This window comes from Drosophila subpulchrella, chromosome 2L (genome assembly GCF_014743375.2).
Source record: "Drosophila subpulchrella strain 33 F10 #4 breed RU33 chromosome 2L, RU_Dsub_v1.1 Primary Assembly, whole genome shotgun sequence".
NCBI classification, from domain to species: domain Eukaryota; kingdom Metazoa; phylum Arthropoda; class Insecta; order Diptera; family Drosophilidae; genus Drosophila; species Drosophila subpulchrella.
In genome coordinates, this window is record NC_050610.1 from 2,581,158 (window position 1) to 2,608,206 (window position 27,049).

Genomic DNA, 27,049 nt, shown 5'->3' on the forward strand with positions numbered 1-27,049 from the left:
GTGCAGGCACAGTGGTTCAGAACAAAGAAACCCAAAAATGATTGAAATATATAAAAACCATTATTAAAACCTTCAACTATTTCAGTCAATTGCAATTTTGCAATTTTAATATCCCGTATCACAAAATTTCATTAATATACGTGTTTTTATTAAAAATGTTAAAAACAATTTATTTTCTTATAAGACTATAAAATAATTTAAATTAACATAGTAGGAGTATCTATTAGAAACGCACTATATACTATTTTGTTTTGGGAAACATGACCTTTTGTCACCACATTTAAAAACAGGTACGGTGATTTTAAACGATAGTCTAAGGAACTAGTTTTCGCACATTTCCTATACATATCGATTTAAGTGTTCATCGATAGACCGAGTAATCATCGGCCATTGTACCAGCTCTAACGTCGTCTCTGATCTGACGCCATTTTAACATAAAGGAAAAAATCGTCTAGGGATAAACTCGCTTTGGGGAGTCGTGTTTTTTAAGTGGTATTAAAATTTCAATAAAGACAATGAGTAACGGTGGAGGTGCCGGGGGATTGGGCGCAGCGCGTCCGCCTCCCAGAATCGATGGAATGGTCTCACTGAAGGCAAGTACATATGAAAAATTGGGGAAAACGCTAACAAAATGGCGGCCGGCTGGCAACGTTGCCCGGTTAGATAACCTCTTTGCGGCAAGTAAATCAACCCGCGTGTATTAATATCCGCAGGTCGACAATCTCACATACCGCACCACGCCGGAGGACCTGCGTCGGGTCTTCGAGAGATGCGGCGAGGTGGGCGACATCTACATACCCAGGGATCGCTACACACGCGAGAGCCGTGGATTCGCCTTTGTGCGGTAAGTAGTCGCTGTTCGGGCCATTTTCCGGGAAATGTTACCAACCTTTGGGTCGTCTTAAATTTACCTGCTACAGTGTTGCATTCTGAGAACCGTCAAAAATGTTAAAGCGAAATCATTCGAATGTTTTTCGCTGGTCAAAGCCTCAACTTTAGAACTTGATCTTAAGCTCTAAGACCTTGTTTTCTGTCTACGTTTTATTTGCTAAATCAAATGTACACATATACCTTATTCATATCTATGTAAGTTTGTAGAGTGTAACCATTCCTCTAAGAATATTTATAAAAGATGGCGCATCTTGGCGGGTAATTACTTTTTCCAAGAAAAACTCATTTTGTGATAGTAAATTCGATCATCTTGTGTCAATTATGTGCAATTATAGACAACTTGTAACAGTTCTCTAGAAAAGAAATAGCCGGCTCATTAGACATGTGTATAATATCACCTAATTAAATAGAATTAGCATTATTTGCTATCATCGAAGGTGTATCAGCTACGACTCTGTACATTTTCAGTAGCAAAACGGTGCCAGATCAAAGTGTTCACTTGCAACTGTTGCCTACTCTACTCCTACTAGCCAACATACTGAGAATACTACATCTAGATATAATGAACCCATTATGGAACATTACATAGAGTAACCCTGATTTTTCGCGGTTATATTTTAGTTTCACTCGCATCATTGCAATCTTTAAAAATGTTTCAGTTATCAATCTGTACATTTTGTTTGGTACGGTGCCAGAAAAACTGTGTTCGCTTGCAACTGTTGCCTACTAAACTTTTACTAGCCAACATACTGAGAATACGACAATTACGAATACAAATGTTATTGCTTAAAATAAGGATATGCTTCGCGACATAATACTTTTCAGAATTTTGGTTTCCATGCATTAACCTAAGATTTAAACCTTTGATGTATATCATGTGCATTATTTGCTATCTTTGAATATGTATCAGCTTTAATCTGTACATCTTCCCTAGCAAAAGGGTGCCAGATTGACTGTGTTTACTTGCAACTGTTGCCTACCAAAACCCTGCTAGCCAACATACTGTGGACCCCACAACTTTCTTTCGATTTAAATTAAAATGTAGTTTAACTGCAATGTGCGTTCAAAGATCTAATCAAACGTCTGTCTTGTATCGCAGCTTCTATGACAAACGCGATGCCGAGGACGCACTGGAGGCCATGGACGGTCGCATGTTAGACGGCAGGGAGCTCCGTGTCCAGATGGCCCGATACGGCCGCCCGTCGTCGCCCACTCGCAGTTCCAGCGGTCGTCGTGGCGGAGGAGGAGGAGGTGGATCCGGCGGACGTCGTCGCTCACGATCTCGCTCTCCGATGCGTCGCCGGTCTCGCAGCCCGCGCCGCCGCTCCTACTCTCGCTCCCGCTCGGCTGGTAGCCATTCGCCGGAGCGCCGATCCAAGTTCTCGCGCAGTCCAGTGCGCGGCGACAGCCGCAACGGAATCGGAAGCGGGACCGGGGCACTGGGCACAGCCGCGTCTCGCAGCCGCAGTCGCTCCTAAACATCGAAGAAACGTTCCATCTTGTAAGAGGGCGAGGTGAGTTGAAAATAACCCATTTTATATGTCATTCCCTTTTTTATTTCTTTCGGTTTTCAGGTATGGCTCGCTGACAAAGACCACATCCGAATCCTGTGCCGGATCTGTGGCTCCTACTGTGTCATGCTGTACCCGAACAGCAGGTATACAAACCATTAAACAGTCTTACACTTTACAAAACTATTTATAGCGAACTATTTTAAGTTTCGGCAGAGTAAATAAGTAGAGAACAGGCATGATTATGTTCCGAGCGAGATACCCGATAACTGGGCGATCCCTCGATGTCGGTTCCTTCGCATTAGGCTTTTGATATACTTATTAGTAGCGTAGTAGAAATCCTGAACAAAACCAGAAACAGAACATAATAAACTCAAATTAACACGGCTTCAACTTAATACCCAAATATCAGATGAGAGACAGGAGGAGAATGAGAGGAAGATGAGTGATAGCACTGCTCTAGGACACTGTTTGTTTCGTTGCGTTCCGTTCGATTCTATTCGATTCGATTGCGTTTGTGTTGCTCGTTTCCGTTCTTTGTACCTTTTAACGACAAACTTATTAACAAGCTTCTCCCACACGTTTATTATATACATGCAGGCAAATGGTGTGTGGCAGTTGTTGCGGTTCAGATAAGATTGTGGTTAAATCGCGAGGGAGGATCAGCAGCAGCGCATCATCTAAGCTACAACTCCTTCCTCCCGGGAGCGGACATCGCGTGGCTGCTGTTTGTTGCTGCTACTGCAGATGCTGATGCTGCTGCTGTCGCACGTTGCTGTTGCTGCTGCTGTCGCACGATGCTGCTGCTGGTGCCGCTGATGTTGCAGTCGCAGTTGCCGTAGCAGCTTCCCGTTTCCTGTTAGCCGCTGCCGCTGCCACAGCTCCAGATTCTGGGAGCCCAGCTTGGGAGCTGGGAGCAGCAGTCACTCATAGTTTCCTGTTACCCGTCACTTCTTCTCTCGTCTCATCTCGTCTCGCGATTTGTTGCTGGTTGGCGTTGTTGGTGTTTTCCTGTCGTTGGTGGGCGTCCCTTTTGACTTTAGGGGAAAAAACATTTCCAGCAGAGCTACGCCGACGATGCGGTGGATGTCCAATTGGGGATCACGAACTGACTTGTGAGATTTAGATACCTTCAATTACCTTGACGATTTGGTAAGTGTGAAAACTAACCTCTTATTTTGCAGCTTAAGTAACGACTCAATAAAATTTAACTTGATTTAATGTAAACCATGACGTTGTTATTTGGGAAATATTTAGATTTATTCTTCAGGTGATGTAAAGTAAAACAGCGGACTCAAAAAATACTTAATGGAATATAATTTTAAAGTACGTTGATTCTATCTTTTTTATGGAGAAAAGAACAAATTAATAAAGTTATTGTGATTTCTTTTAAAAATTAATAAAGCCGGTGTTTAAGGGTTTTTGTTTCTACACACCCAGTACTTTTTGATTTGTGTTCTAAGGTTCGCTTTGTCTTCTAAAGTATTTGGTTTCCCAGAACTTGTGTTTTTCATTTGGTTTCCATTGACACCAACAAACTTGGTAATCGGGTTGTTTATTGACAAAACAGTTGCCGGGAAACCGTAGGCCAAATCACAAATCCAAGCTGTCTTGACACTGGTCCAGTCTCCCACTCTCGTCGAATTCTTTACACTCTCGTCCAAAATTTGGTTGGTTCCTTCTACAAGATGATTCAATACGATACTGTGCAGGTCAAAAATGTGTCCTGGTAAGCTTTGTCTAATGTTGGCTTGGTGTCGGATGTTCATTCTTGTGGGTTCATAGGCAGCCTGAGCTGCACACGGAGGGCACCTATGTGTGCTCCTTTCCAGAGCCTCCGCCGCCGGAGCCTCATTTGAATCCGGGCACATGGCATGGTCATCTGGAGCCGTATCAGCGGCTTTTCTACCACCAGACGATGAACTCGGTGCGCTCGAGCAAGCGATACCGTGCCAACCCGAACGTCCCGAAGGACGGTCTAGATTTCTCGCTGCAGTCGCGCTACGACCATACTCGTGAAGCCTTTCCGGACAAGGTTGATTACGTGATGCAGCGGGAGACGTGCCGCGCCATAAGCAGCTGGTCGGCTCCCGGGGCCTCCAAGGAAATTGGGGCCCAGCTCAAATCATTTAGAGTCTTACGCAACACTCGGTTTATTCGGCGCAAACAGGAGGATGTTCTTGGCCATCCTCTTCGCATTGGTAAGTTATCCCATTAAGACACGTTAATGGGTTTTAGAGCTAAAATACTTAAGAAAAATTGGGAGTCTAAAGCCTACTATTAGTTTATAATGCGGAAATGCAAACGGCCTTAAGAATAGTGCACTATTCCACTTTTAAGAGGGTCTTAAAAAATTGTCTCTTATCAAAGAAAATATTTTTAAAAAGTGGAATGGAGAACATTTCGATGGCAAATTTTCTTAAGTCCAAATAAGTTTAAAAAGTAAAGGTACAAAGGAAAGTTTCTTTTATAAAACATCACCTACAAGTAAAAAAAGGTATCAGTAAGAAGTGAGAACAAGTTTAATTTTAATCACTAAATTTAAATGTGCACTGAAAATAATAATTGCATAGGATTCTCTTGATTAGAATTCTGTTAAATTTTGTCTCTATAAAAATGTTAGTTCAAGGCAATAGTTATATAGTAACAAATATTAACTTATCAATATTATGAATTTCATATATTTCCAGGCGGTTGTAAGGAAAAAATACACCCGCACAGCGTCAAGTTAATTTGCAGCGGCGTCCACAACCAGCTGGTCAACAACGGATTCTCGCGCCAGACCTCCGACGGCAACTTCTTCCGCTATTAGTTCCGCAAAGGTATTCGCTTTCCCAGAAAAAATACCGTTTTGTGTTTTGGGTTTTACAAACATTATTGGCAATAAATTTGTGACATAGAAGCAGTTGTCACGCAGTCGCCTCCAGCTTGGCCTGCTTGGCGGGGTGCTTCGTGTCAGCATCATCCTCCACCGCTTGTGAGGCATCCTTCTGGTCCTCCTCGGGCTGCTGTTGCGAAGCTTTGTGACGCTGCTTCTTGTTCTGGTTGCGGTAGCTTTTGGGCAGTTTATTTTCGCCAATCCTAGGATGGGGTGGGAGTTTAGTATGCGAAAAAGGGTGGTTTTAGGATTTAGCTTACATAATTGTGGCTCTGGTGCCTGGTCCCCAATGAGGTGTTGGATTCTCCTGGAAACGCGATAGTGCTGATTTGCGGCTTTTGGGATTGGCCTCCGGGTGAAGGTCATCAAACTCGTATTCCGCGGTGCCTTCCTTCGAAAGTATTACCTGAAGGGGAGTTCCAGGAATCATTCTCTCGGGATTCACCGGATGCCTCTTGCTCCAGCTGCGCAGAATGTCCCACAACACCGCTGGCGGGGCATCGGTTTTCAACGAGTTCTTCGAGGCATGTGAGTAGGAGACTCGATATCCTGCATGTAGGATGGCAGAGCGGAACTTCAGCATGGGTACAATCTCCAGCTTAAGCACACAGCACAGTTTGTCCGGAGTATAGTAAAGTGGGACATCTTGCAGTTCCTCTTGTACCATGGAAAGCACTCCAACGATCCTCCTTTGGGTGCCCAGGGGTTGCAACGGCGTTTCCTGCACGGTCTTCAACAGATCCTGGACAAACTCTGGGTTGTGAATCGGAGCTGACCAGATGGGTCCACCGAGGTGGTGCCTGTGACCGCAATGCTCGCACTGCGAGTTAACCGCCGGACCTGTCGGTATCCCGAATTTCAGTTGCTGCGGATTACCCGCCGTGGGATTGGGCTTAGTGGCGCCCAATGGCTGAAGGGTAAAGGTCTCGCAACCGGTGCACTGGTATATCCAAGACTGCTTACTCATCGACAGCTTGCACTGGGCCTGTCCGACATACACTCGTACAAATATGCGGACGTAGAAGTCCGCTGAGATGCTCAGGAGCGGCTCAATGTACTTGCCGTGCCTGTTGGCATGGCTCTCGATGCAGTGGAGCAGGATTCGTAATGCCATCTCGTGGCAGCACTTCATCCGCAGGGGCACCGACCCGTATTTTACGTAGCATGCTTCCGGAGCATTTCCGGCCAGCACGGCCATGTCGGTGGCTGTCACCAGCAGGAGACCCCCGTCTACTAGGCACTGCATAGCCCCGTCCAGGAAGCGATTGGGACATCCGTACGGATCGAGGTCTACAGCATCGAAGCGCTTCTCGGGGTGAGTCGAAAGATACATGAGGGTCCTGTAAGATATAGATGGATAAGATATGGTGATTGGAAAAGTTTTTCACGAAATTGTATAATTAGTTATAGTTAGTAAATGATTAATAAATCATTGTCCATACATGTATGTTGATTGATGTTTTCCATCTAATACACTTTTAAGTACCAACTTTTTCGGTTTTGTACATTTTGTAAAAAAATTACAGAATGGATCATATAAAAGTTTTTACAAATTTAATTCAATATATTTTGTAAAAAAATTACCTTTCTATTAGCGTTAAATGAGAATTAGATAACAAAGCCTTAACATTTTGCAAGAGCTTTGTCAGTATACATTAATTCTTTGTAGGAGTATTTCATTTCTGTGCGACACTATAATTATTACTAATTGATTCGAAGGATTTTAGATGTTCCCCTAGACTTATCAAAACTTTTTAACAAACCAACTTACATGGCATCCGAGTGACTGGGCTCGATCAGCTCCTCCACTTTGTTGTGTCGGATATTCGTGTTGATAGAGGCCACCGCCTGGCGGGAAAGGTCGTTGGCCACAATCTGGCGTACTCCGGCGATTTCCTGGGCGTAGCGGATGCTGCGCAAGCCGGTGGCTGCGAGGGCCTCGAGGATCCGAAGTCCATCCTCATAGCGAGTACCTGCCACGTAAACGGATTGATCCTCGGGGACGGGAGAGGGTTTCCCTTCTTCCTCCTCTTTCACCTTCCTCCGCTGCTTTTTGATCGCTTTTTCGATCCTTTCCTTTGCTAATCTCCGAAAGTAAACATTCAGAACCGCGATGCTCAGATCTCGATTAAATTCCTGGACAGGATTGTAAAAAACATTGCCGCCGGAAACGATCTCCGCATTTCGTTCGCGGATCACGGTCTCGTTGGGGTTCTCCGCAATGATCTACAAGGGATTGGTTCGTTTAAGAGGTTTAATTTTAACTTAAGAGATTTTATTAACAACCTGCGGTTTTTCCTCCTCGACTTCCATTTGGTAACGATAGAAAACATCCACGTGGGGAAACGATAAGTCAGAATCGTAGCTATAGCTAAATAGTCATTACAATTTATAGCTAGATTACTATACAGATAGCTAGGTATTAGGTCAATTAGTTTTAAAAATACTTTCAAAATTCACAGCGCTGTTAAGGGGGTATTCTAGTCTAGAAATTTGAATAAATCGAAAAAATTTTTTTTTCATAATTCGATAGTTTAGATATTTAAAAATATCTCCCTAAACGGATTTTTCAAAATTCACATTAATTTTAAAATTATGGCTGATTAAGAGAATGTAAGTTATACGTGCTATTCTATCAGTTACACTGCCTGAAATATAACGTAAAACTTTAAACGCGTTTTTCTCCAAACTACTTTTTCTGATACGGTAGCCATAATATTTCAAGTTCTAATCAGCCGATTTACTTTAAATTTGGCATGAATATTCTTTCAATATCTCCCTATCGCATGAACCAACAAAAAATAAGAATTTAAAATTTGTAATATTTTTAAAAAATTCGATAAAATTAAAAAATTAGTAAAAAAAATCGAACTTTTTTTTGAGTTGCCGCCATTTTATGAAAAAAATTTTTTTTTTAGTTTTGCTGGTTCATGACAGCGACATTCGTACTGATTAAGAATCTTTTTTATTTTTATTTTTAAGCTGACCACAAGGGTAGAAATCATGGCGACGAAGACATGGCCTTTTTTTTCCCCTCTACTTCAAGGACGCATAACTCGATGAAAAAAAAATGTTTTTTTTTTTAATTTTATTTTATGTACTCTTCTAAGTTAAATAAACAAATGATAAAAAACCCGACACTAAAAATATCAATTGTTTAGTTTTAATTAATTGTTAAAAAAGGCTCGAAACTAGAGCCTCTAGACTAGAATACCCCCTTAAGCAACCAGTTTATTTTTATAAATAATAAAAACTAAAAATTCTTAAATATCAACATATTTATTTTTTATATCATAACTAACTTTTATATAACTATACTCTTCATAACTAACTGCTGGTATTCATTTAACAATCACATGTATACTAATTCAATTTTTCAAATTCTGCATTAATAATTGATTTAAAAAGTTCCTGGTTAATATTAAAAACTCTAAAATAAAGTATATAAAGCGATCAATACATTAAAAGTGCCAAACCACAGTTGAACATTTATCAAACTAGCCAGCATGCCACGACCAGAATTATCGAAAGGCCCATCGGAGCACAGTCCACCCCTATGCCTGATAAAGAAAATAATTTGCAGAAGTGAAACAGCCGCAGCCGCAAACGGAAGCAAAACAGCTAGAAGCGATAGGAATTTTGTACTTTTATACAGCGACACAAAGAAGCCACAGAATGACCGATCTGCGCAACGAGATGGACAGCGATCTGGACCAGAACTACTCCCTGAACAGCAACGCGGACCCCAAGAACATGCAGGAGCTGACCATATACGTGAGTAATGCCCCATCCGGGAACACCCAGTAATAGACACCCCCAAGTGAGCACCCAGTAAAATCCGCCTCCTGTTATCAGGTACAAAATCTGTTGCAGAATGTGCAGGACAAGTTCCAGACGATGTCCGACCAGATAATAACGCGCATCGACGACATGGGCAACCGCATCGACGACCTGGAGAAGAGCATCGCGGATTTGATGAACCAGGCCGGGATCGAGGGTCAGGGCCCGGAGAAATGAGACCCGTAGAGCTGGTTCAGCCACGCCCATCTGGAAACTGCACCCAAATCCCATAAGATACATACATCGAACACCTGGCACCCAGTCACCCGTATCAAGATTACAATTCCAGGCTCTCACATTCATTTAATCTCCTCCGCACCCAGTTGCTCCGAAAAACACATTTGCTCATCCGTTTATTGCATAGTTTTAAGTTTCGCCCACTCGGGGAAGATCATAATTTAAGTAACGTAATTCTTTGTGAGCAATGGCCAATAATTTTGAATTATTGCCGACTAGTTTCTATTTATAAATTAAAAATTCGAGAATTTTAAATCCCTGGTATTTGGGGGTTCAGGACTTCGATTTAACAACCGTTACCAGGCGACCAGTTCCCGACTTTCGTCTCCTCACCTGAAGAGTTAGGGCGTTATTGCGGGATAGGGGAGAGAAAAGTGTTATTTCCGCTTGATTAGTTATGTTATGCATATATTTATTTTTGTTTATCTGGGGCAAATAATGCAAATCGTGAGCCGTGTCCATTAAAACTGTATGCAAATCAACGTTGTCAGCTAAATTCTAGATAAACGTAGACAGTTTTAGAAGGGAAAAGAACCCTGATTCATTAACCAGTCTGGCCTTCTTCCTTAGTACTTAGCACTTTATTTTGTCAAAAATTGTGTGAGATATTTATTTCTTTAAAAAGGGATGGGTTCAAATTTTAGAAAAGCAATCCAATGCAAAACGAAAATAACAAAAATTTTATAAGGTTTTGATAAGTAATTTTATTGGATAGCGATTTGTTCTCGAAGAAACGATTTCTAAGTAGAAAAAGTGGATAGAGGTCTGATATCTTGGAGCCATTCCAAATTTAAATTTTGAATACAATACTTATTAAAAAATATACGTTTCAGAATAAAATGAAGGATGTAATGATAAAAAAACAATAATGGAACGGTTTTCAAACTGGGTTTAAGAACCAAATCAAATTATTAAAATTGTATTTTGTCTTCAATACTGATGGGACCTCTAGTTGACTAGGAGCTCTAATTCTGGATGTTATTTCAGTGCTAGTGCTGGGGCACGTGGAACTGTTTCTGCAGCCTTACATGGGTGGAGGCCACCGCCTTGAAAGGATGTTTGACCGTTTGCCTGCTGGGCTTCGAAGGAGCAGAAGTGGCACTGGCGCTGTTCGAGGGCGTGGGGACATCTTTACCACCAGATCGGATCTTGGCCCCGAAGACATTATCGCGTGGAGTGACCTGGCTGCTCGGCTGTGTGGGCTCTCTTTCATCGTCTGTTGCTGTTCCTGATTCCTCCTCATCGCCACTTTGGTCGGTTTCCTGGATGGAAGTTTAAAGGGTCAATCTTGAAAAGGATTATCCCAGATCTTTTACCTCGTCTTCGTCATCATCATCCTCCTCATCCTGCTCATCTGTTTCCTCTTCGGGCTCTGTCCTACTGCCGTGATTGATTCCCGCTCCTGCCAGATTTTTGGTGCTCCTCGATAATTTCTGATGCCTTTTCAGCGGACTTACAAGGTGCTCGTGCTCCAAACTATCCATTGATTGGGAGCGCAGGCCCTTCTTTAAGGCTGCCTTGCGAGGCGTGGGCTCCTCCTTGGTTTTCATTAGTTTCTGAAACTCCAGGAAATCGTCGCGCTCATCGATGCTTCCTATATCATAGTAACTTGCGCTCAGCACCTCCAAAGCTTTGGTGTGCTGCTTCATGGAGATCAGTATAAAGTCGCTGATTATCTGCTTTATATCACGCAATTTTCGCTGCTCGAAGTTCCCGATGATATCGTCAATTTCCTTGTTGGTGCGCTGCACCTCCATTTTGGCCTTGAAAAGTTCCGAATCGGCGGCACTCTAGAAGTGTATATTTCAGATTATTATGGAAAGTATTAAACTTTATTCCACCCACATTGTTCGCTGAAAACTTTGACTTTAACTCCAACATCTGGCGCTGACGTAGAACCTCCTTGTCCCGGGCTATAACAGCCAGGCGAAGATTGTCCCTGGTCGACTTGCAAAGCTGCTCGAATTGCGCCAGCTCGTTGACAATCTGAGGGTGGAAAACAAGGTGAGCTCACAAAAAGGAATGCAAATAAAATGGATTCCATAATAAATTATTAAAACATTTTGGTACTGACCAACGAGTAAGGTAATAAATTTTTTTATAAATTGTTATGCCATTCAAATTAATAAAATTATTCATTACGCTTTTTATGCAAATTCAAAATTGCGACGCTTATGCATGACATTTTAAGCAAGTATCTAGGTAGTATATTAAAATTATGAACAGTTTTCTTTCCATTTCTCTTTACTTTTTATACCCGTTACTCGTGGAATAAAAAGAGGTAGAGTTGAGATTTCAGATTTAGATTCCTTAGCTGCGTACGCAGTGCAAGTTTGCTCCCCTAAGTGCCATGCCCATTGTTACGCCCACAAACGGCCCAAAACGGTGGCTTTTAGAGTTTTAGTGCTAGAAAAAAAGTTTCCCTTTTGCTCTCTTTAGCTGAGTAACGGGTATCTGGTAGTCGAAGCACTCGACAATTGCGCTATTTCTAGTTAGATTTATAAATGTAATTCTTTAAAATTGCACCTTATGTTCCAACCGATGTACGTTGATGTCCATATAATCGCCCATAATGGTAACCGCATTAGTAAAGCTCTTAAGTCCATTAGAAAGACTCTCGTTGATTTCCTCGTCGTCCGCATAACTCTTTACATTCTTGGCCAACTCATCGAAGGAGTCGCGATATCTGTAAGGGATCGATATAATTTAGAAATCATTATTTTGCTATTTTCAATAATAATTATTACTATTTTCACTTACTCGCCACGAAGCCTATAGACGCTAGGGGAGCTAGAGAATAGGTTGCGCTATAGGCTAGGTGGCGCGTTAGTGAAAACAGCCAATTTTTTGCAAGCATATCTCTATCCCTCTCGCACTACCTGAGTAAAGGGTATCTAATAGTCGAGACCACCGAATTTTGCATATTAACTTGTTATTAGGTATTTTCACGGGACTCACTTGGCCATTTTTCTTGTTACCAAAGCGAAGGCTGAGCACATCTCCATTAAATGGCGTTCTGTTATATTGATCCGTTCGTTTATTATTTTGATGCGATCGTCTTTGGTGCTCAGAAAGGATAATTTTCCGCGGCGAAACATTTTTATTGTATTTTGCTTAGTCCTCTTTTTTCTTTCTTTCTTTTGACAATAAAATCGAGTGCAAACCGTTACCAAGACAACGTTTAAAATCCAGCTGGCAACTCTGGTTAACAGACAAACTGTAAAATCAACAGAGCTGGTATGAGCTCATGTACTGTAGGTGGCGCTTCTGCCAGTTGCTTTGAAAAATACATAGATGGCGTTTCAATTTAAAGAATTTGAATTGAGTACGAACGGACAGACATGACAGACATCACCACCTAACGGCGGTTTACAGATTTAAGCGTGATGGGCGTTAGAGTGGGCGTGGCAACATTTTTTTTGGATCAATCGATAGCTATTGACGAGACCAATACATTTCAGTTAAAATTTTTTATCTAGCATAAAAATTGTGGGTGCCATAGGCTTGGGCGGTTTGTGGGCGTTAGAGTGGGCGTGGCATATTCGCATAACAAACTTGCGCTGCGTACAAGGCTACGGAATCTAAATAAGAAATCCCAGTACTCTATCTTTGATAGTTTCCGAGATATCCGCGTTCATACTATTTTTTGAAGTTTTTGGGCGTTAAAGTGGGAGTGGCAAACTTTTTAAGTCAATCGGTAGGTATTGATGAGAACAACACATTTCAGTTAAAATTTTTGTTCTAGCATCAAAACTGTAGGAGCCACAGTTTTGGGCGGTTTGTGGGCGTTAGAGTGGGCGTGGCACTTTTCTGAAACAAACTTGCTCTGCGCAGGAATCTCAGGAATCTGCATGCCTAATCCCAGTATTGTAGCTCTTATAGTTTCCGAGATCTCAGCGTTCATACGGACAGACGGACGGACGGACAGACGGACATGGCTAGATCGACTCGGCTAGTGATAATGATTAAGAATTAATATACTTGAACTCGTAAAGGTTTGCAACAGCGCCAGGGAGTTCTTCTTCATCATCATTAAATAGATACAATTAATATGAAAATATGAAAAAGTAAATAAACAGGGCAATTGTTTCACTTTTATATCAAAATTTTTCATCGAATGTCAGATTGACAGCTGCAATTGAGTCAAAAAAATCTTAATAAGTTCTAAATACCATATATAAGCCAAAAAAAATTTTTTTTTACACTTTTCTATGTTACGTTTAATATGAAAAACATATGAATTTGTCAAGAACTCATATCAGTACGATACGGATTTAAATCAACATTTGTAATTGATATTATTTGTAAAGTGATATGTGATAATTAAAAAATGTCATTTCCAAGCGTAGGAGGTTATATGTTGAAAAACACCGAAGCTATAATTTGTTTCATATTATTTTTCCACCAATTTTCCGATCGTTCCTATGGCAGCTATATGATATAGTCGTCCGATTTTGATGAAATTTAATTCGAAATTCAGAATTAATTAAAAAATGTTATTTTTAAGCGTAGGTTATATGTTAAAAAATACCGAAGCTATAATTTGTTTCATATTATTTTCCCACCGATTTTACGATCGTTCCTATGGCAGCTATATGATATAGTCGTCCGATTTCGACAAAATTTAATTCGAAATTCAAAACTAATTACAAAATGTTATTTCCAAGCTTAGGAGGTTATAAGCTAAAAAACACCAAACATATAATTTCTTAAGATTTTTTTTCCGATTATTCCTATGGGAGCTATAAGATATAGTTGCCCGATCCGGCTGGTTCCGACTTATATACTACCTGCAAAAGATATAAGACTTTTGGGAAAGTTTCAGACTAGTTTGCGTAGAAACGGACGGACAAACGGACGGACAGACGGACAGAAGGTCATGGCTAGATCGACTCGTCTTGTCATGCTGATCAAGAATATATATACTTTATGGGGTCGGAAACTGCGTTGCAAACTTTTGACTGAAATCAATATACCCTCTGCAAGGGTATAATGACTAGAATTTAAATTTGAAAACCCCAAGACGCTATTAAGCCCAAGATTACTTCCTTAAATGAGTCCTAAAATAACCATTTTTCTTGCTCTTTTCCGTTCTATTCCATTGCTCTCTAGATCTTGTAAATGTTTTAATATCACTTGACTTTAAAGCAGCACACAAAATAATATTGTATTTAATTGGAGCTCTGGGAAACGATAAATATACTCCTTAACTAGGGGAGCAAAAGTACGGCAATTTTATTTGTCCATTTAATGTATTACCATAAAAAGGCGTTGACTAAATTGGTAATTTTGACTTTCTAAAAATGTAATCCTTTTCCAAAACGTGTCAAGTAAATTTGAAATTAAAAAAAATATTTTTACATGGAATTTTAATGGATGTTTTTTTGTCATCGATTTTTATAATAAATGGATCTTCATATAAACCATGTTCCCTAAGAACCTTTTAAAGCTTAGAAGGCCAATTCACACAGAGAGGGATTTCTCTTTGCCATTTTTTTTTCTCCATTAGAAATATATGTGTTGGAAAGAGACGGGTAAAAGTCGCTACAACTCGCTGAGGCGAAAAATGGGACCGCACACGGAAATCGATTCAGTATTCCAGTGTTTTATTTAGTATGTTTAACAAGTTTAGCTGATTTTTTTACTTGGCGTTTCGGGATATTTTTGAGAAGGAAATGCATTTGAACTGCAATGGCGCCCGGTATAAGGAAATAGTTTTTGGGTGCAGGCCCGAAGAGCCTTGCAACGGCTCGTTACTCAGCCATTGTTATTTGGCTCTGTAAACATTCCACATGTTAGCGTTCTAATTGTATTTAGTTTTGCGTATTTTCTTTGCACTAGTAATGGTAATACAATTTTTGCTTGTCTGAGCCTTAATATAAACCTTTGTTTATTTCACTAAAAAACGAGATATTCTTAAAAATGTAATTAAAAAAACAAGAATGAATGCTATAGTCAAGTGCCTCGACTATCGGATACCCGTTGTCACATATCGGGACGAGGAATAAAGCAGTTAACATGGTTCGGCAAATCACCATAATAAAATGTGTAAGGGTACAAAATTTTTTTCTCATACAGTTATAATAACATAACTTGTTTAGACGATCCACACTTTGTGCCTGGGCGACCTGATTTTAATTAACAATATTATATGCCCGACCCAGAGCATTTCTAATAAAATCTCTTAGCTCAATATTTGCCAATCCAACGGTTTTGTCGATATCAGCACACATTATTTTGGCATAATGACTTGTACAAAACTGTACGCATACACTAGGAAATATGTTACTTTCGCCATATAAAAAGCGAAAGCACATAGTATTGTATGCAACAATATCTAGTTCGTTTAATTCCTTCAAAATTGCCTGAATACTAGCAAAACTTACATCGGTTATGATGCGTTTGCATTTTGGCAACTTGAACTTATTTACTTTACAAAACCTATTTATCTTACTTAAAAAGCGAGAAGTATCGTATGTAAAGTGGTTTGACACTGGATACAGAATATTATTCTCTGGAATCTGTGCAAGTAATGAGTAAAGGAGAAATCTTGTCTCTACATATTTCATTTTTGCACATCACATTCCGTTACATCTAAATGCAATGTATCCTTCTTGAGATTGTGGATCAAAAGACTTATATAATTAATAATCAAAGATGTATTCCTTGGGGTAAATGGTTACTTTGTACACATAAATAACATGTTTGTACTATTGGGAAATTCCCATCATGAATTATACGCACATTGAAAATCGTTCGATAAACTGCTTATCCTTACAACGGTAATTCGTATCACTTTATCAGGTCTAGTGAATTACCATGTTATTTCTTTGTGATAAATTTAAAACTATCCACCTTCCATCGCTCAAGATATGTATTACAATGATTGATTTGAAGAAAGAACATTTAATAAAAAATTCACAACCTAAGGATAATGTCACAACACAGCCTTTATTAAATTTCGAATTTTTAAAGAATTTGTAGTAATTTAAGGATAAACGAAATAGTTTCGAATTCTGCTTAATTTTGTATTTAAATTAGTTTTCTTCTAACACCAGCAGTGTTATACAAACAATAATTATCGAAAAAGTACAACAACTAATTAATAGTTTTATTAAAGAAAAGCGTTTAACAAAATGTTAACATAAAAAAAACTAGATATTCTAATTCGCCAACTTGAGCCCGGTTTAAAACCTTTTTCACATCTAATTTATTTCGTGGTAGAGGCCACCGTGGAGTTCTGTTGACCACTGCCGGGCGCTTCGGCTGCTCCGGATGCTGAGCTTCCGGCGAGATCGAGACCCTGAGGTCCGGCGCACTGGGAAGACGCTTCCTGCTCGCCGAGGGCTGCAGCAAATGTCGCCCATAACGCCGCCGCGCGACTCCCTGGAACTCTTCTTCGACAGCATATGCGCCACCGTCAAGAGCCTACCGCCCAAACTGGCCACCGAGGGTAAAATACGAGTAATGCAGCTTATCGGAGAGCTGGAACCGCAGTTCCAGTTCTTGACGGTGGCGCATACGCTGTCGAAGAAGAGTTCCAGGGAGTCGCGCGGCGGCGTTATGGGCGACATTTGCTGCAGCAGGTAGGACTGCAGCTGGCGGGCGGCGTAGGAGGGCGTGGTGTGTATGGGCGTAATAGTGGCCGGTAGTTCCCCGGCAGCGGAACCCTCCGCCTCCGTATGATTTTCTTTCACCGGCATCGCTTTTCTTTGGGCATTTTCCGAGTGCTTGATGCTGCCCTCGTGCTTGCCCAGATCAGATCTCTTGCAGCTGAGCCGGCACTCGCAGACCGCGCAGAATACAAAGTGCGGATCAGTTTCATCCGGGAGCAGCCACGGATATATCGCCTGGTACTCGGGCTTCGTCTTGGGTCGTGGGTATTTCAGCAGGGTGCACGGCCGGCGTGGCCTGTACTCGGAGCGTAGGGCATCTCTGTGGGATATAAAGTCGGTTAGCTACAACCCCCGGTCTGGTGCACAGCAATACTTACAGTTTTTCCTGAGTTAACTGGAGGTTCGACATTTTGGACTCGATTTTCCAAAATATAAATTACTTTGAATGAGAAGCTCGTGCAGAGAAGTAAAGTGAAAGGAAAATAAAAGCTAAAATTTATTATAAAAATTAAAAACATAGATACATCATGTGTAAGTTATTCGTATTAAAACTATTTTGCTGAATGTCTTTTAATATGTTCCTTTATTATAGCGCAAAAGGAAGTCAAGGATTCCACAATAGCAACTAGGGAATTTTTATATTTTTCTAAAATCAATAAAATGTTAAATTCTACCAAGCCACTGGCTCGATTTCGATGAATTATATATTAAAATAATCAGGAAATAAATACCAATTAGGGGGTGCATACATATCACAATGAAGATTTGATATTAAAAATATATATTTTTGAATATTTGGCGGCCAAAAGTAGCCTGGCACTTGGCGATATATCGATAAATACCTTTTTGTGGTAAATGTCTTGGCTGAACTCGCTTTCTCGCTGGTCTGGACAGTGTGACCGCGTGGCAAAAGCCATAATTGAAAAGACTTGAATTTCTCGAAAACTGTGGGTTTGAATTGCCTGTAATTTATTTAGAAATTAGCTATAGTGATTCCCCTTCGAATGCGATACCGTGCAAGTTGGCACAACCTCTGTGAGAGCTGTATGAATTAATTAAAGTTTGCATATATATTTTGATGGTTGATGTCACGGGTCATACGATTTATCGCAGGCCTTGACAGTGTGACCTCGTGGCAAAAGCCATAATTGAAAAGACTTGAATTTCTCGAAAACTGTGGGTTTGAATTGTCTGTAATTTATTTAGAAATTAGCTATAGTGATTCCCCTTCGAATGCGATACCGTGCAAGTTGGCACAACCTCTGTGAGAGTTGTATAAAGTTGTAGAAAGTTAGCGTCGAATGATTGTCATGGCTAAGCTATTTACATTGTGGTTCATGTCTTAGTATCCAATGGTTCCGTTTCTGGATTAAACGGCCTTTTATTAACCTTTTTAACACCCCCAACTGTTAAGCAATTTTCTCAAAATCTGTGGGTTTGATTTTAATAAAACTTTCACAGAACACTCCTTAGATTATCCCCTATCTACCCATATACCGTGCATGTTGGCACAACCTCTAGGAGTGGAGCAGTAGGTAATTTCATTTTTGCCCCCCTTTTTTGTATGGGGAAAATCCGAGGTTGCGTCACTGTTAGGCTATTTTCTCGAAAACTGTGGGTTTGATTTTGATGAAACTTTCAGACAAGGAGCTTGAATTAACCCTCAATAGCTTGGCTTATCGTGCATATTGGCACAACCTCTGTGAGGGGAGCAGTTAACAAAATTGTGGAGACACGATTTTTCAAATGCATTTTTGAAACATTAATAGGCCTCGGATGTGTCCCATACCTACCTAGATCGATAGATCTTTTCTTTCTTAACAATTTAGCATTTTAGATTTTTCGATTTGGTCCCCAAATAGCGAGAAAATTTAAAAATAAAAAGAGCCCCCATGTTCCATATTCCACCGTTCCCGGTTTCGTTGCTAACAGGCCGACGCTAATTTGACGCACATCTGATTTTTGTACTTGGCGTTCCGGGATATTTTTGAGAAGGAAATGCATTTGAACTGCAATGGCGCCCGGTATAAGGAAATAGTAGAATAGCAACGGCTCGTTACTCAGCCATTGTTATTTGGCTCTGTAAACATTCCACATGTTAGCGTTCTAATTGTATTTAGTTTTGCGTCTTTTCTTTGCACTAGTAATGGTAATACAATTTTTGCTTGTCTGAGCCTTAATATAAACCTTTGTTTATTTCACTAAAAAACGAGATATTCTTAAAAATGTAATTAAAAAAAAAAGAATGAATGCTATAGTCAAGTGCCTCGACTATCGGATACCCGTTGTCACATATCGGGACGAGGAATAAAGCAGTTAACATGGTTCGGCAAATCACCATAATAAAATGTGTAAGGGTACAAAATTTTTTTCTCATACAGTTATAATAACATAACTTGTTTAGACGATCCACACTTTGTGCCTGGGCGACCTGATTTTAATTAACAATATTATTTGCCCGACCCAGAGCATTTCTAATAAAATCTCTTAGCTCAATATTTGCCAATCCAACGGTTTTGTCGATATCAGCACACATTATTTTGGCATAATGACTTGTACAAAACTGTACGCATACACTACGAAATATGTTACTTTCGCCATATAAAAAGCGAAGGTACATTGTATTGTATGCAACAATATCTAGTTCGTTTAATTCCTTCAAAATTGCCTGAATACTAGCAAAACTTACATCGAACTTATTTACTTTACAAAACCTATTTATCTTACTTAAAAAGGGAGAAATATCGTATGTAAAGTGGTTTGACAAAATGGCATGCGCCACTGGATACACAATATTATTCTCTGTAATCTGTGCAACTAATGAGTAAAGGAGAATTCTTGTCTCCACATATTTCATTTGTTGCACATCACATTCCGTTGCATCTAAATGCAATGTATCCTTCTTGAGATTGTGGATCAAAAGACTTATATATTCTTTGTTCCACAAATACACTTCCGGTTTCGTCGATAGAAACTGAATAAAGTGTGAAAAATCCTTACTATGAAATGTACGCGTCTTTGAAGGGATCTTTATCGAAATCCTCTTTAGCGTTCTCCTCCGATATAAAATTTCTATAATATGACAAATGATTATGATTTGATCATTGCCAATTAGCACTCGAGTGCAAGCAAAAGGGCGATATTTCGATCGCCTGTCGTCCAGAAGTCACTTTTTAGTAACTTCTGCGCGATAGAAACACGATAGAACACATTTTACAAAAACAAAATATACATATATCGCGTAGAAGTCACTTCTAAGTCACTTCTAAGTCACTTCTGGACGATAGAAAGACGATAGTACACATTTTACAAAAACAAAAAGGGTCGGGATCGCGAAGAAGTAACTTTTGAGACACTTCTGCGCGATAGAAAGGCGATAGTACACATTTTACAAAAACAAAAAGGGTCGGGATCGCGAAGATGTAACTTCTGAGACTCTTCTGCGCGATAGAAAGACGATAGTAGTGAGTAAAACACGCGATAAAAAGAGGTCGCTGTAATTTTCCGTTACCCCTTTTTTTCTGAAAATTTTTTGGGTCTTCCTTTTGACCCACGCCGTTATTTTTCGCCCGAGCGTCATTTCGTTGCGATATTTGTCTGTGGACAGTGTGGTTTTGTATCAAATTTGTGCGTTTTAAAAATATATCTTTGTTTTTTCTAATTGTTTTCAATTGCTTAACATATTTAAATGTCCCCCCAACAAAGCGTGCGAAATTACGTGCTTATCGTGAGCTGTATGATTACACCAGTTTACAAAAAAAAATTGATGAAATACGCACTTCAGGAAACCTTTGTTTTCCGGTAAGATACATCTCCCTGATTAAGAAAAGGGCATTTAAAATTTTTTCTATGGTACCAATTTTTTTTAAAGTGTAAAAAACGTTTTTCGCACTTTTTTATTTTTTAACTCGAGTTGTGATAAACCGAATTCGGTCATTAAAGACTCATTTTACAGGTAATGGAATGCCCTTTAACTTTCTTGTACACATCGTTGAGTTCCATTCATTAGTTTAGAAGCTACACTTCGTCAAAGTTGAAAAAGTTGGAAAAAATGCAAAAACGCTGGCATAAATTGCTTCTTTAAAAATACACGCCTAAAAACCGAAATTAGTTTTATGTTGTTTTCTTAAAGGCTGAACTTTAACGGAGAATATAAGCCATTGATCACGACAATCCGTTGGTAAATCGATTTTTTACAGATTTTTAAACGTATATACCCAAGTTCAGTGTTCGGGAGCAGCGGCCGTTAAACATTATTTTAAATTTTCAGTGTTGGGGAACGTAAGATTTTGGTGCAAGTAGTTATGCATAACGTCAGTTTCTTTGCTATTAGTGCTGGGCAAGCTAAAAAGGATGCGATTGCAGTTACAAGGAAATCATTTTCATATATTTTTAGCAAGAAATTAGCAAGGAAACTGACGTTATGCACTACAACTTGCACCAAAATCTTACGTTCCCCAACACTGAAAATTTAAAATAATGTTTAACGGCCGCTGCTCCCGAACACTGAACTTGGGTATATACGTTTAAAAATCTGTAAAAAATCGATTTACCAACGGATTGTCGTGATCAATGGCTTATATTCTCCGTTAAAGTTCAGCCTTTAAGAAAACAACATAAAACTAATTTCGGTTTTTAGGCGTGTATTTTTAAAGAAGCAATTTATGCCAACGTTTTTGCATTTTTTCCAACTTTTTCAACTTTGACGAAGTGTAGCTTCTAAACTAATGAATGGAACTCAACGATGTGTACAAGAAAGTTAAAGGGCATTCCATTACCTGTAAAATGAGTCTTTAATGACCGAATTCGGTTTATCACAACTCGAGTTAAAAAATAAAAAAGTGCGAAAAACGTTTTTTACACTTTAAAAAAAATTGGTACCATAGAAAAAATTTTAAATGCCCTTTTCTTAATCAGGGAGATGTATCTTACCGGAAAACAAAGGTTTCCTGAAGTGCGTATTTCATCAATTTTTTTTTGTAAACTGGTGTTATTTAAACCTTTATACGGACAAGCTAGCTGTGGACATTACTTGGCGTGTAACTGCGGAGAAACCCAGCATTCAACGATTCTCAACATATCTCATTGTAAAAGGTAATGTATTCTACTTTATTTTTACTTTGACTGAACAAAAAACAATTTTTGTTTCTGTTTCTTTTAGAAATGGTTATTAATAAATTTCTTATGTCGACGGAGCTGGACCTAAATATCATTGTTCAGCAAAATTTCCTACATGCCAGGGACCGTGTATACAAGTGGACAAAGCACGTATACAAAAAATAAATGAAAAATATTAAAAATAAAAAAAAATATGTTTATATTCAAGATTTTCCAATTGGGAAAGACTCTTCTAGGTATCTTCTACAAGCATATGTAAAGTCACTTTTGAGTGACTTCCATAAGTGACTTCGGCGACACTTGTAGAAGTGTGCTATTTTTTCTGAGAGTGTAACCTTATCCAACAGATTATAAAAACGATGTAAACTAAAAGTTAGCAAAATCAAACACAAGCCTTAATAGTATTAAGTTAATACAGGTTTCACCAACCTAGTTCTCAATTTTTTAAACATAGGAGCCATTGAAAATTAGGTGCCAGATTCAAACCGAAAAAATCACACTCACTTTTATTTTTTGGCCGAGTAACATATACTGAAGCAAATAACAAAACAAGTAATAAAACACAATGAGCGACGAACAAATTCCGGTAGATAAAGATGGAATAATATTGTGCTACGACTTCTAACGCTTCTAAATAGAATTTTCAGCCTTTGGTGTCCGAGGAAAATGATGAAAACTCTGGTAATATGACTGTAGATCGACCAATGTCACCACCACCGGAAGAAATTGTGGAGGCTATAGAAGTGGTTTAAGACTCGCCTTCATTACCCGAACCAGAAGCTCCGATATCCGCGCCTCGAAGGAGCGCCAGAATCGCTAATCGTAATACAACTCGTAAGGAGCTTCAAGACAGCTCTTCTTCTTGAAAGTGGAAAGTGAAACATTCATTAAGAAAACGTAAACAATGCTGACGGGAAACTTTTGAAAATGGAAGGCGAGAGAGTATGTCCCCACACTTATATCTTTGGTTTAAAATTATCTAATAAAATGTATTTATTGCAGATACTAGGGAATACTTGGATGTAGACCCAGATGACAGGGTCTGCAGCGGCAGTCAACGCTTAGGCAGCACTGCGCCCCCTGCTAAGCGCGCCAAGGTGGACCACAAGTCGGAGCTTGTGGAGATAGCTCGAGAAAGGCTGAAGGAGCAGCGAGCGCAGACAGAAATATTGTCGAGAATGGCAGACAGCCAAGCTAAATTCAAATCGGATTTGTTGGAGCTGTTGAGAAAAACAACGAATTCCAAATAATTTAGAATAAATAGACCAAAATAAAATTTAATAAAACACAAACAGATTTATAATTAATGAACTTTATTTGTTACCATTTAGACAATATTGGGAAATAGCTGCCCTTTTTTTTATGCAGGCTGGCTAAAATCTGCAGACATATTAGTCCGATTTGGTTGTTCGCGTAGGTCACTTGCAGCCTGTTGCCAAGTTTCATTTATAGCGCTGTTGTGCTCATTTAAAATGTTGTGCAAAATGCAACAGGCTAAAATGACTGCATTATTATTCTTGTAGTGGCTGTCAAGACCATTCCCAACAAACCGCTAATGATCCCAAGGCTATAGCGATCCGTTTTTCCAGAGGAATGGCATTTCGCCAGTTCTTCCTCAAAACACCTAGTCGGTCCACCAAAAACAAAAAGGTCCTCTTCTCCATACGAAAGCTCTCTTTGAAGAACTCGTCGTTGTTTTCCGGTATATCCTTTCCCAAAATGTCCCGTATCGCATCTGTTTAATATAAATCGCATTCTTTAATAATATTTTTAATACTATTTAAGAGCACGTACCAGCATCCACACACTTCGTGGCATTTGCTCTTTTGCAGAAAAAATGCTTTCGTACAGATCCAATTCGTCGTCATTCCACTCCTCTGAATTGGCTGCCAATAAAAGCTGATTCAACTTAAGATTTTGCTGTGTGCAACACCCAAAATAGTTGGTAAATGTTTCATTTTGGTCTGGCAATTCCACTTTTAAAATTTTTGCTTGTGTTTTTATTAGCCACAGCTGATTTGACGGCCGTTGTCGGATGGTAGATGGTAGATGTGCCCTGTGGGAATCGGATGGACTCTATGGGAAGGGGGTATTAGTGAAAACATCGTTGTTGGAAAAATACATCGATGTATCGCCGTTTTGAAAAAACATCGATGCTTTCAATATAACATCGATGTTTTAACATCTCTGATTTGCCGATCAGCTGTTCGCTTCAGCGATTCTCTAAGTGAAAAGGAACTCGCTTAAAGTTGCAACAGCGGCTGTGTGCAGAGGTTAATACTTTGCAGATACGGTTTCGAACGGATGTAGACAAAAGTCCAGATATTTTTCTTCGGTCGATTTTATATTTAGCTATTTTTGTCGTAGCTCTTTTTTTATTCGCGGCTTTAAGTGTTTCCGTATTTCGCTCTGCAACTTGATTACGGTTTCCTGCTTTTAACAAATGTTCGGTGTAAAATTTTCGGGGCAATTGAATATGTTATGGCCCTCTAGTTGGGAACTATTCGAAAAAGCTGTTGGTTCGCTATTTACCTCTTCTTCTAGTTCTTTGTGCTTACATATGTAAAAAAAAGGGTCTGTTGTCACAGAAAATTTCCGAAAAAATGTTGCATATCAATTCCATTTTTAAAATAATACGTAAAAGCTTACGAAAGAAAAACAAATTGCCTTAACTTCAAAATATGTCAAAAAATAGAAAATATTACCTATTAATGAAAACTAAAGCCTAAACTTTAAAATAGTACAAATTTGAGCCTTTTTAAGCACAATTCGACTTTAACTATTATTTAATAATACATGTACAAGGTACATATTACAATGTAACCCACAGATATCGGGAAATTAAGTATTTCTATAGCTGTCGTTTATTATACAATTCCAACAGAAGTTGTATAAAAGAGAATACAGAGTATACAAGCTGTATACAGAGTTGGTATACATACCAACTTCCGCGGTTTCATTAGACACGGGCGAAGTTTAGACTATTTTGTAGACTTGTTACAGCCAAATTAATCCCAAAGATTTCGAGAAGATCAAGTTTTTCCAAAGTTGTCGATCTTTTGCTCGGTCACATTAGCCAGCCTACTTCCCAAGACATTTAGCGTATGGGAACTCACACGACTTTCACACGACTTCTAAATAATAGATTACAGTTTTAACTACCGTTTTTTGCTTGAATTTTTCACGTCAAAGTAAGGTTGCTTGCGTTTGCAATTTATTTTTGTTTTTTATTATTTATTTATTTATTCGCCAACAGATTTCGAATCCTTAACTGGCTACTTAAATAGGTCTTAACTAATTACTTAAACTAGAGAAATACATGAGCAAGGTTTTTTTTTATTAATATCAACTGTTGAATATGTGCAAGGCTCATTTAGAGCGTAAACCCATCTGTGCATAGGTACAGAAAACGGTTCAAATGTTCTTAGAGTCCTACTAGGTACGGACAGATTAATACCGTTTAGCAAGGCAGGGCAATAAATTTCGCCATCAAGTAAATCGAGTATGAAGAGCAACGCCATTACATTTCTTCGATCTTGAAGTGAGGACAGATGCACGAGATGACACTTAGCGGTATAAGAATGAGCGGGATCGGTGAAATGGAGACTTTAAAGGCCAAAACGCAAGAAAAGCTTTTGCACTCGCTCAACGCGACGGATATGAACGACTCCAGTCGGGTTCCAAACAAATGCTGCGTATTCTAATTTGGAACGAACAAAAGAAGACAATATGCTAAGCTTAGTATATGGGTCAGAGAAATGTGTTGCATTGCGCTTAATTCGATTGACTACAAAGCAAATCTGAACACGGGACACTCCAGGGATCCTGGCACCTTTATCATACAATGATCCTGAAAAGAAAGGAAGCAAATATGCCATTTTCCACACCACCTTGTAGGTAGAGCTGTAGGCCCTTTTTTATGGTCGTATCCCCCAAAAAGCCCTTAACAACTTTTACACATATTTACATTTTAAAAAGGTATAATAAAATAAAAATGTTAGTTTTATTTCTAAACTAAAATACAATTAGTATTATATTAAATGTATATATTAAACTACACTACTACATAAATTATCCATCCGATAGCGTGCTCTGGTCTTTCTTAGTTAGTTGAGTTTCATTATTGACTCCCTTGAATACGTCTACTCGAAATTGCAATGCCGCAAAGGACGCCCTCGTTATTTGAAGGTCCTCCAAAGCTGATTTACGGCCAGTCCTCAACCTTTGGCCTACAGACTCGAAGGTATCGTTTTTCAAGTAGCGGGCCTGGAATAGAACATCAGGCCCAGGTGAGTCATTAAAAAATCTAGAGGTGGCTATCTGAAGATTAGCAATTTCGGTTTTTAAAGTGGCGTGGTAGTCTCATTTAAATAAACAAATTGTTTAAAAATGTCTTTGAAATTATTTCTGAAGAGTGGTTTTTTATACAAGTTTCCTAATAAGACTTCTGAAAACGAAACATTTACAATTGCCTTCAAATGATTATAGTCCCAAAGCCTTGGGATTTCAGAATCTAACTTTTTAGAATTAACTGCATTATCAGATGACTAACCATTTTATCTTTAAAAAAAGTTAGTAATTAGATTCAAAACATTGTTAATACATTCGCCCGTATTTTGGAGGCAACTTCAATAAATACCACTTGAAAATGAGACCCATCGAAGGTCTGCATGGCGCAGCTAGATGCCCTGTATTTATTTCTGTCTCTGGAATCTAAAAAAAAAGGTTGATAAAAACAAGACGGAATTTTGAGAAATAAATATCATTATTAAATGAAATGTGGCCATAAAATAAAAATTGCACTATTAACTTTGGCAAAAATCAAAGATAATATTCAAGGAGGTGGAGGCACACACACACTCAATCATGCATTTAAATAACTTACCTTACAAAGCAATCGCAAATTTTGGGAAGGATGATAGAAATACGCTTGCATTTTTTTTTTAAATACCTATCGG

General features: G+C 39.1%; 5 protein-coding genes and 1 long non-coding RNA gene across 7 annotated transcripts; 3 read left to right on the forward strand and 3 right to left on the reverse strand.

Annotated features, from left to right (window-relative positions):
* Positions 1 to 414: 414 nt before the first annotated feature.
* LOC119546818 (serine/arginine-rich splicing factor 2) lies at positions 415 to 3,629 on the forward strand. Of its 2 annotated transcripts, XR_005219195.1 has the most exons (5): positions 415 to 593; positions 714 to 844; positions 1,991 to 2,405; positions 2,466 to 2,548; positions 3,003 to 3,629. XR_005219195.1 is itself a non-coding variant. In XM_037853405.1 (4 exons), exons 1-3 carry the CDS (start codon positions 516 to 518, stop codon positions 2,367 to 2,369), a joined length of 588 nt encoding a protein of 195 aa, XP_037709333.1. In that variant the 5' UTR covers positions 415 to 515; the 3' UTR covers positions 2,370 to 2,405; positions 2,466 to 2,800. The 2 variants fall into 2 exon arrangements, 1 of the variants encoding a protein (XP_037709333.1); XM_037853405.1 differs by lacking the exon at positions 3,003 to 3,629 and having other exon boundaries at positions 2,466 to 2,800.
* Positions 3,630 to 3,970: 341 nt separating this feature from the next.
* On the forward strand, positions 3,971 to 5,455 carry LOC119546820 (protein C1orf194). Its single transcript, XM_037853406.1, has 3 exons — positions 3,971 to 4,131; positions 4,188 to 4,603; positions 5,093 to 5,455. The coding sequence occupies exons 1-3, from the start codon at positions 4,091 to 4,093 to the stop codon at positions 5,212 to 5,214; spliced, it is 579 nt and encodes a 192-aa protein (XP_037709334.1). The 5' UTR covers positions 3,971 to 4,090; the 3' UTR covers positions 5,215 to 5,455.
* Positions 5,259 to 7,627, reverse strand: LOC119546817 (probable tRNA (guanine(26)-N(2))-dimethyltransferase). Its single transcript, XM_037853404.1, has 4 exons — positions 7,567 to 7,627; positions 7,052 to 7,506; positions 5,541 to 6,620; positions 5,259 to 5,483 (listed from the first exon to the last, which is right to left on the reverse strand). Exons 1-4 carry the CDS (start codon positions 7,591 to 7,593, stop codon positions 5,312 to 5,314), a joined length of 1,734 nt encoding a protein of 577 aa, XP_037709332.1. The 5' UTR covers positions 7,594 to 7,627; the 3' UTR covers positions 5,259 to 5,311.
* Positions 7,628 to 8,846: 1,219 nt separating this feature from the next.
* LOC119548369 (heat shock factor-binding protein 1) lies at positions 8,847 to 9,612 on the forward strand. Its single transcript, XM_037855587.1, has 2 exons — positions 8,847 to 9,054; positions 9,136 to 9,612. Exons 1-2 carry the CDS (start codon positions 8,956 to 8,958, stop codon positions 9,295 to 9,297), a joined length of 261 nt encoding a protein of 86 aa, XP_037711515.1. The 5' UTR covers positions 8,847 to 8,955; the 3' UTR covers positions 9,298 to 9,612.
* Positions 9,613 to 10,036: 424 nt separating this feature from the next.
* Positions 10,037 to 18,477, reverse strand: LOC119546117. Its single transcript, XM_037852208.1, has 8 exons — positions 18,463 to 18,477; positions 17,351 to 17,388; positions 16,660 to 17,292; positions 12,316 to 12,558; positions 11,884 to 12,043; positions 11,203 to 11,343; positions 10,674 to 11,147; positions 10,037 to 10,619 (listed from the first exon to the last, which is right to left on the reverse strand). The coding sequence occupies exons 1-8, from the start codon at positions 18,475 to 18,477 to the stop codon at positions 10,347 to 10,349; spliced, it is 1,977 nt and encodes a 658-aa protein (XP_037708136.1). The 3' UTR covers positions 10,037 to 10,346.
* A 4,910-nt stretch (positions 18,478 to 23,387) lies between these two features.
* LOC119547468 lies at positions 23,388 to 24,147 on the reverse strand. Its single transcript, XR_005219229.1, has 2 exons — positions 23,886 to 24,147; positions 23,388 to 23,826 (listed from the first exon to the last, which is right to left on the reverse strand). It is a non-coding gene; the product is annotated as an uncharacterized LOC119547468 (long non-coding RNA).
* Between the last annotated feature and the right edge of the window lie 2,902 nt (positions 24,148 to 27,049).

What these genes read in the sequence shown, in the direction of transcription:
- LOC119546818 (XM_037853405.1), top strand. Translation starts at nt 516, where the DNA reads ATGAGTAACGGTGGAGGTGCCGGGGGATTGGGCGCAGCGCGTCCGCCT. An exon ending in ATGGAATGGTCTCACTGAAG is followed by an intron (nt 594 to 713) that starts GCAAGTACATAT and finishes TAATATCCGCAG; the next exon opens with GTCGACAATCTCACATACCG. An exon ending in CGTGGATTCGCCTTTGTGCG is followed by an intron (nt 845 to 1,990) that starts GTAAGTAGTCGC and finishes CTTGTATCGCAG; the next exon opens with CTTCTATGACAAACGCGATG.
- LOC119546820 (XM_037853406.1), top strand. Translation starts at nt 4,091, where the DNA reads ATGATTCAATACGATACTGTGCAGGTCAAAAATGTGTCCTG. An exon ending in CAGGTCAAAAATGTGTCCTG is followed by an intron (nt 4,132 to 4,187) that starts GTAAGCTTTGTC and finishes GTGGGTTCATAG; the next exon opens with GCAGCCTGAGCTGCACACGG. An exon ending in TGGCCATCCTCTTCGCATTG is followed by an intron (nt 4,604 to 5,092) that starts GTAAGTTATCCC and finishes ATATATTTCCAG; the next exon opens with GCGGTTGTAAGGAAAAAATA.
- LOC119546817 (XM_037853404.1), bottom strand. Translation starts at nt 7,593, where the DNA reads ATGGAAGTCGAGGAGGAAAAACCGCAG. An exon ending in TCGAGGAGGAAAAACCGCAG is followed by an intron (nt 7,507 to 7,566) that starts GTTGTTAATAAA and finishes AATCCCTTGTAG; the next exon opens with ATCATTGCGGAGAACCCCAA. An exon ending in GGCACCAGAGCCACAATTAT is followed by an intron (nt 5,484 to 5,540) that starts GTAAGCTAAATC and finishes ACCCCATCCTAG; the next exon opens with GATTGGCGAAAATAAACTGC.
- LOC119548369 (XM_037855587.1), top strand. Translation starts at nt 8,956, where the DNA reads ATGACCGATCTGCGCAACGAGATGGACAGCGATCTGGACCAGAACTAC. An exon ending in TGCAGGAGCTGACCATATAC is followed by an intron (nt 9,055 to 9,135) that starts GTGAGTAATGCC and finishes TCCTGTTATCAG; the next exon opens with GTACAAAATCTGTTGCAGAA.
- LOC119546117 (XM_037852208.1), bottom strand. An exon ending in CCAGTGCGCCGGACCTCAGG is followed by an intron (nt 12,559 to 16,659) that starts GTCTCGATCTCG and finishes TCTGTTAACCAG; the next exon opens with AGTTGCCAGCTGGATTTTAA. An exon ending in GTAACAAGAAAAATGGCCAA is followed by an intron (nt 12,044 to 12,315) that starts GTGAGTCCCGTG and finishes GATCCCTTACAG; the next exon opens with ATATCGCGACTCCTTCGATG.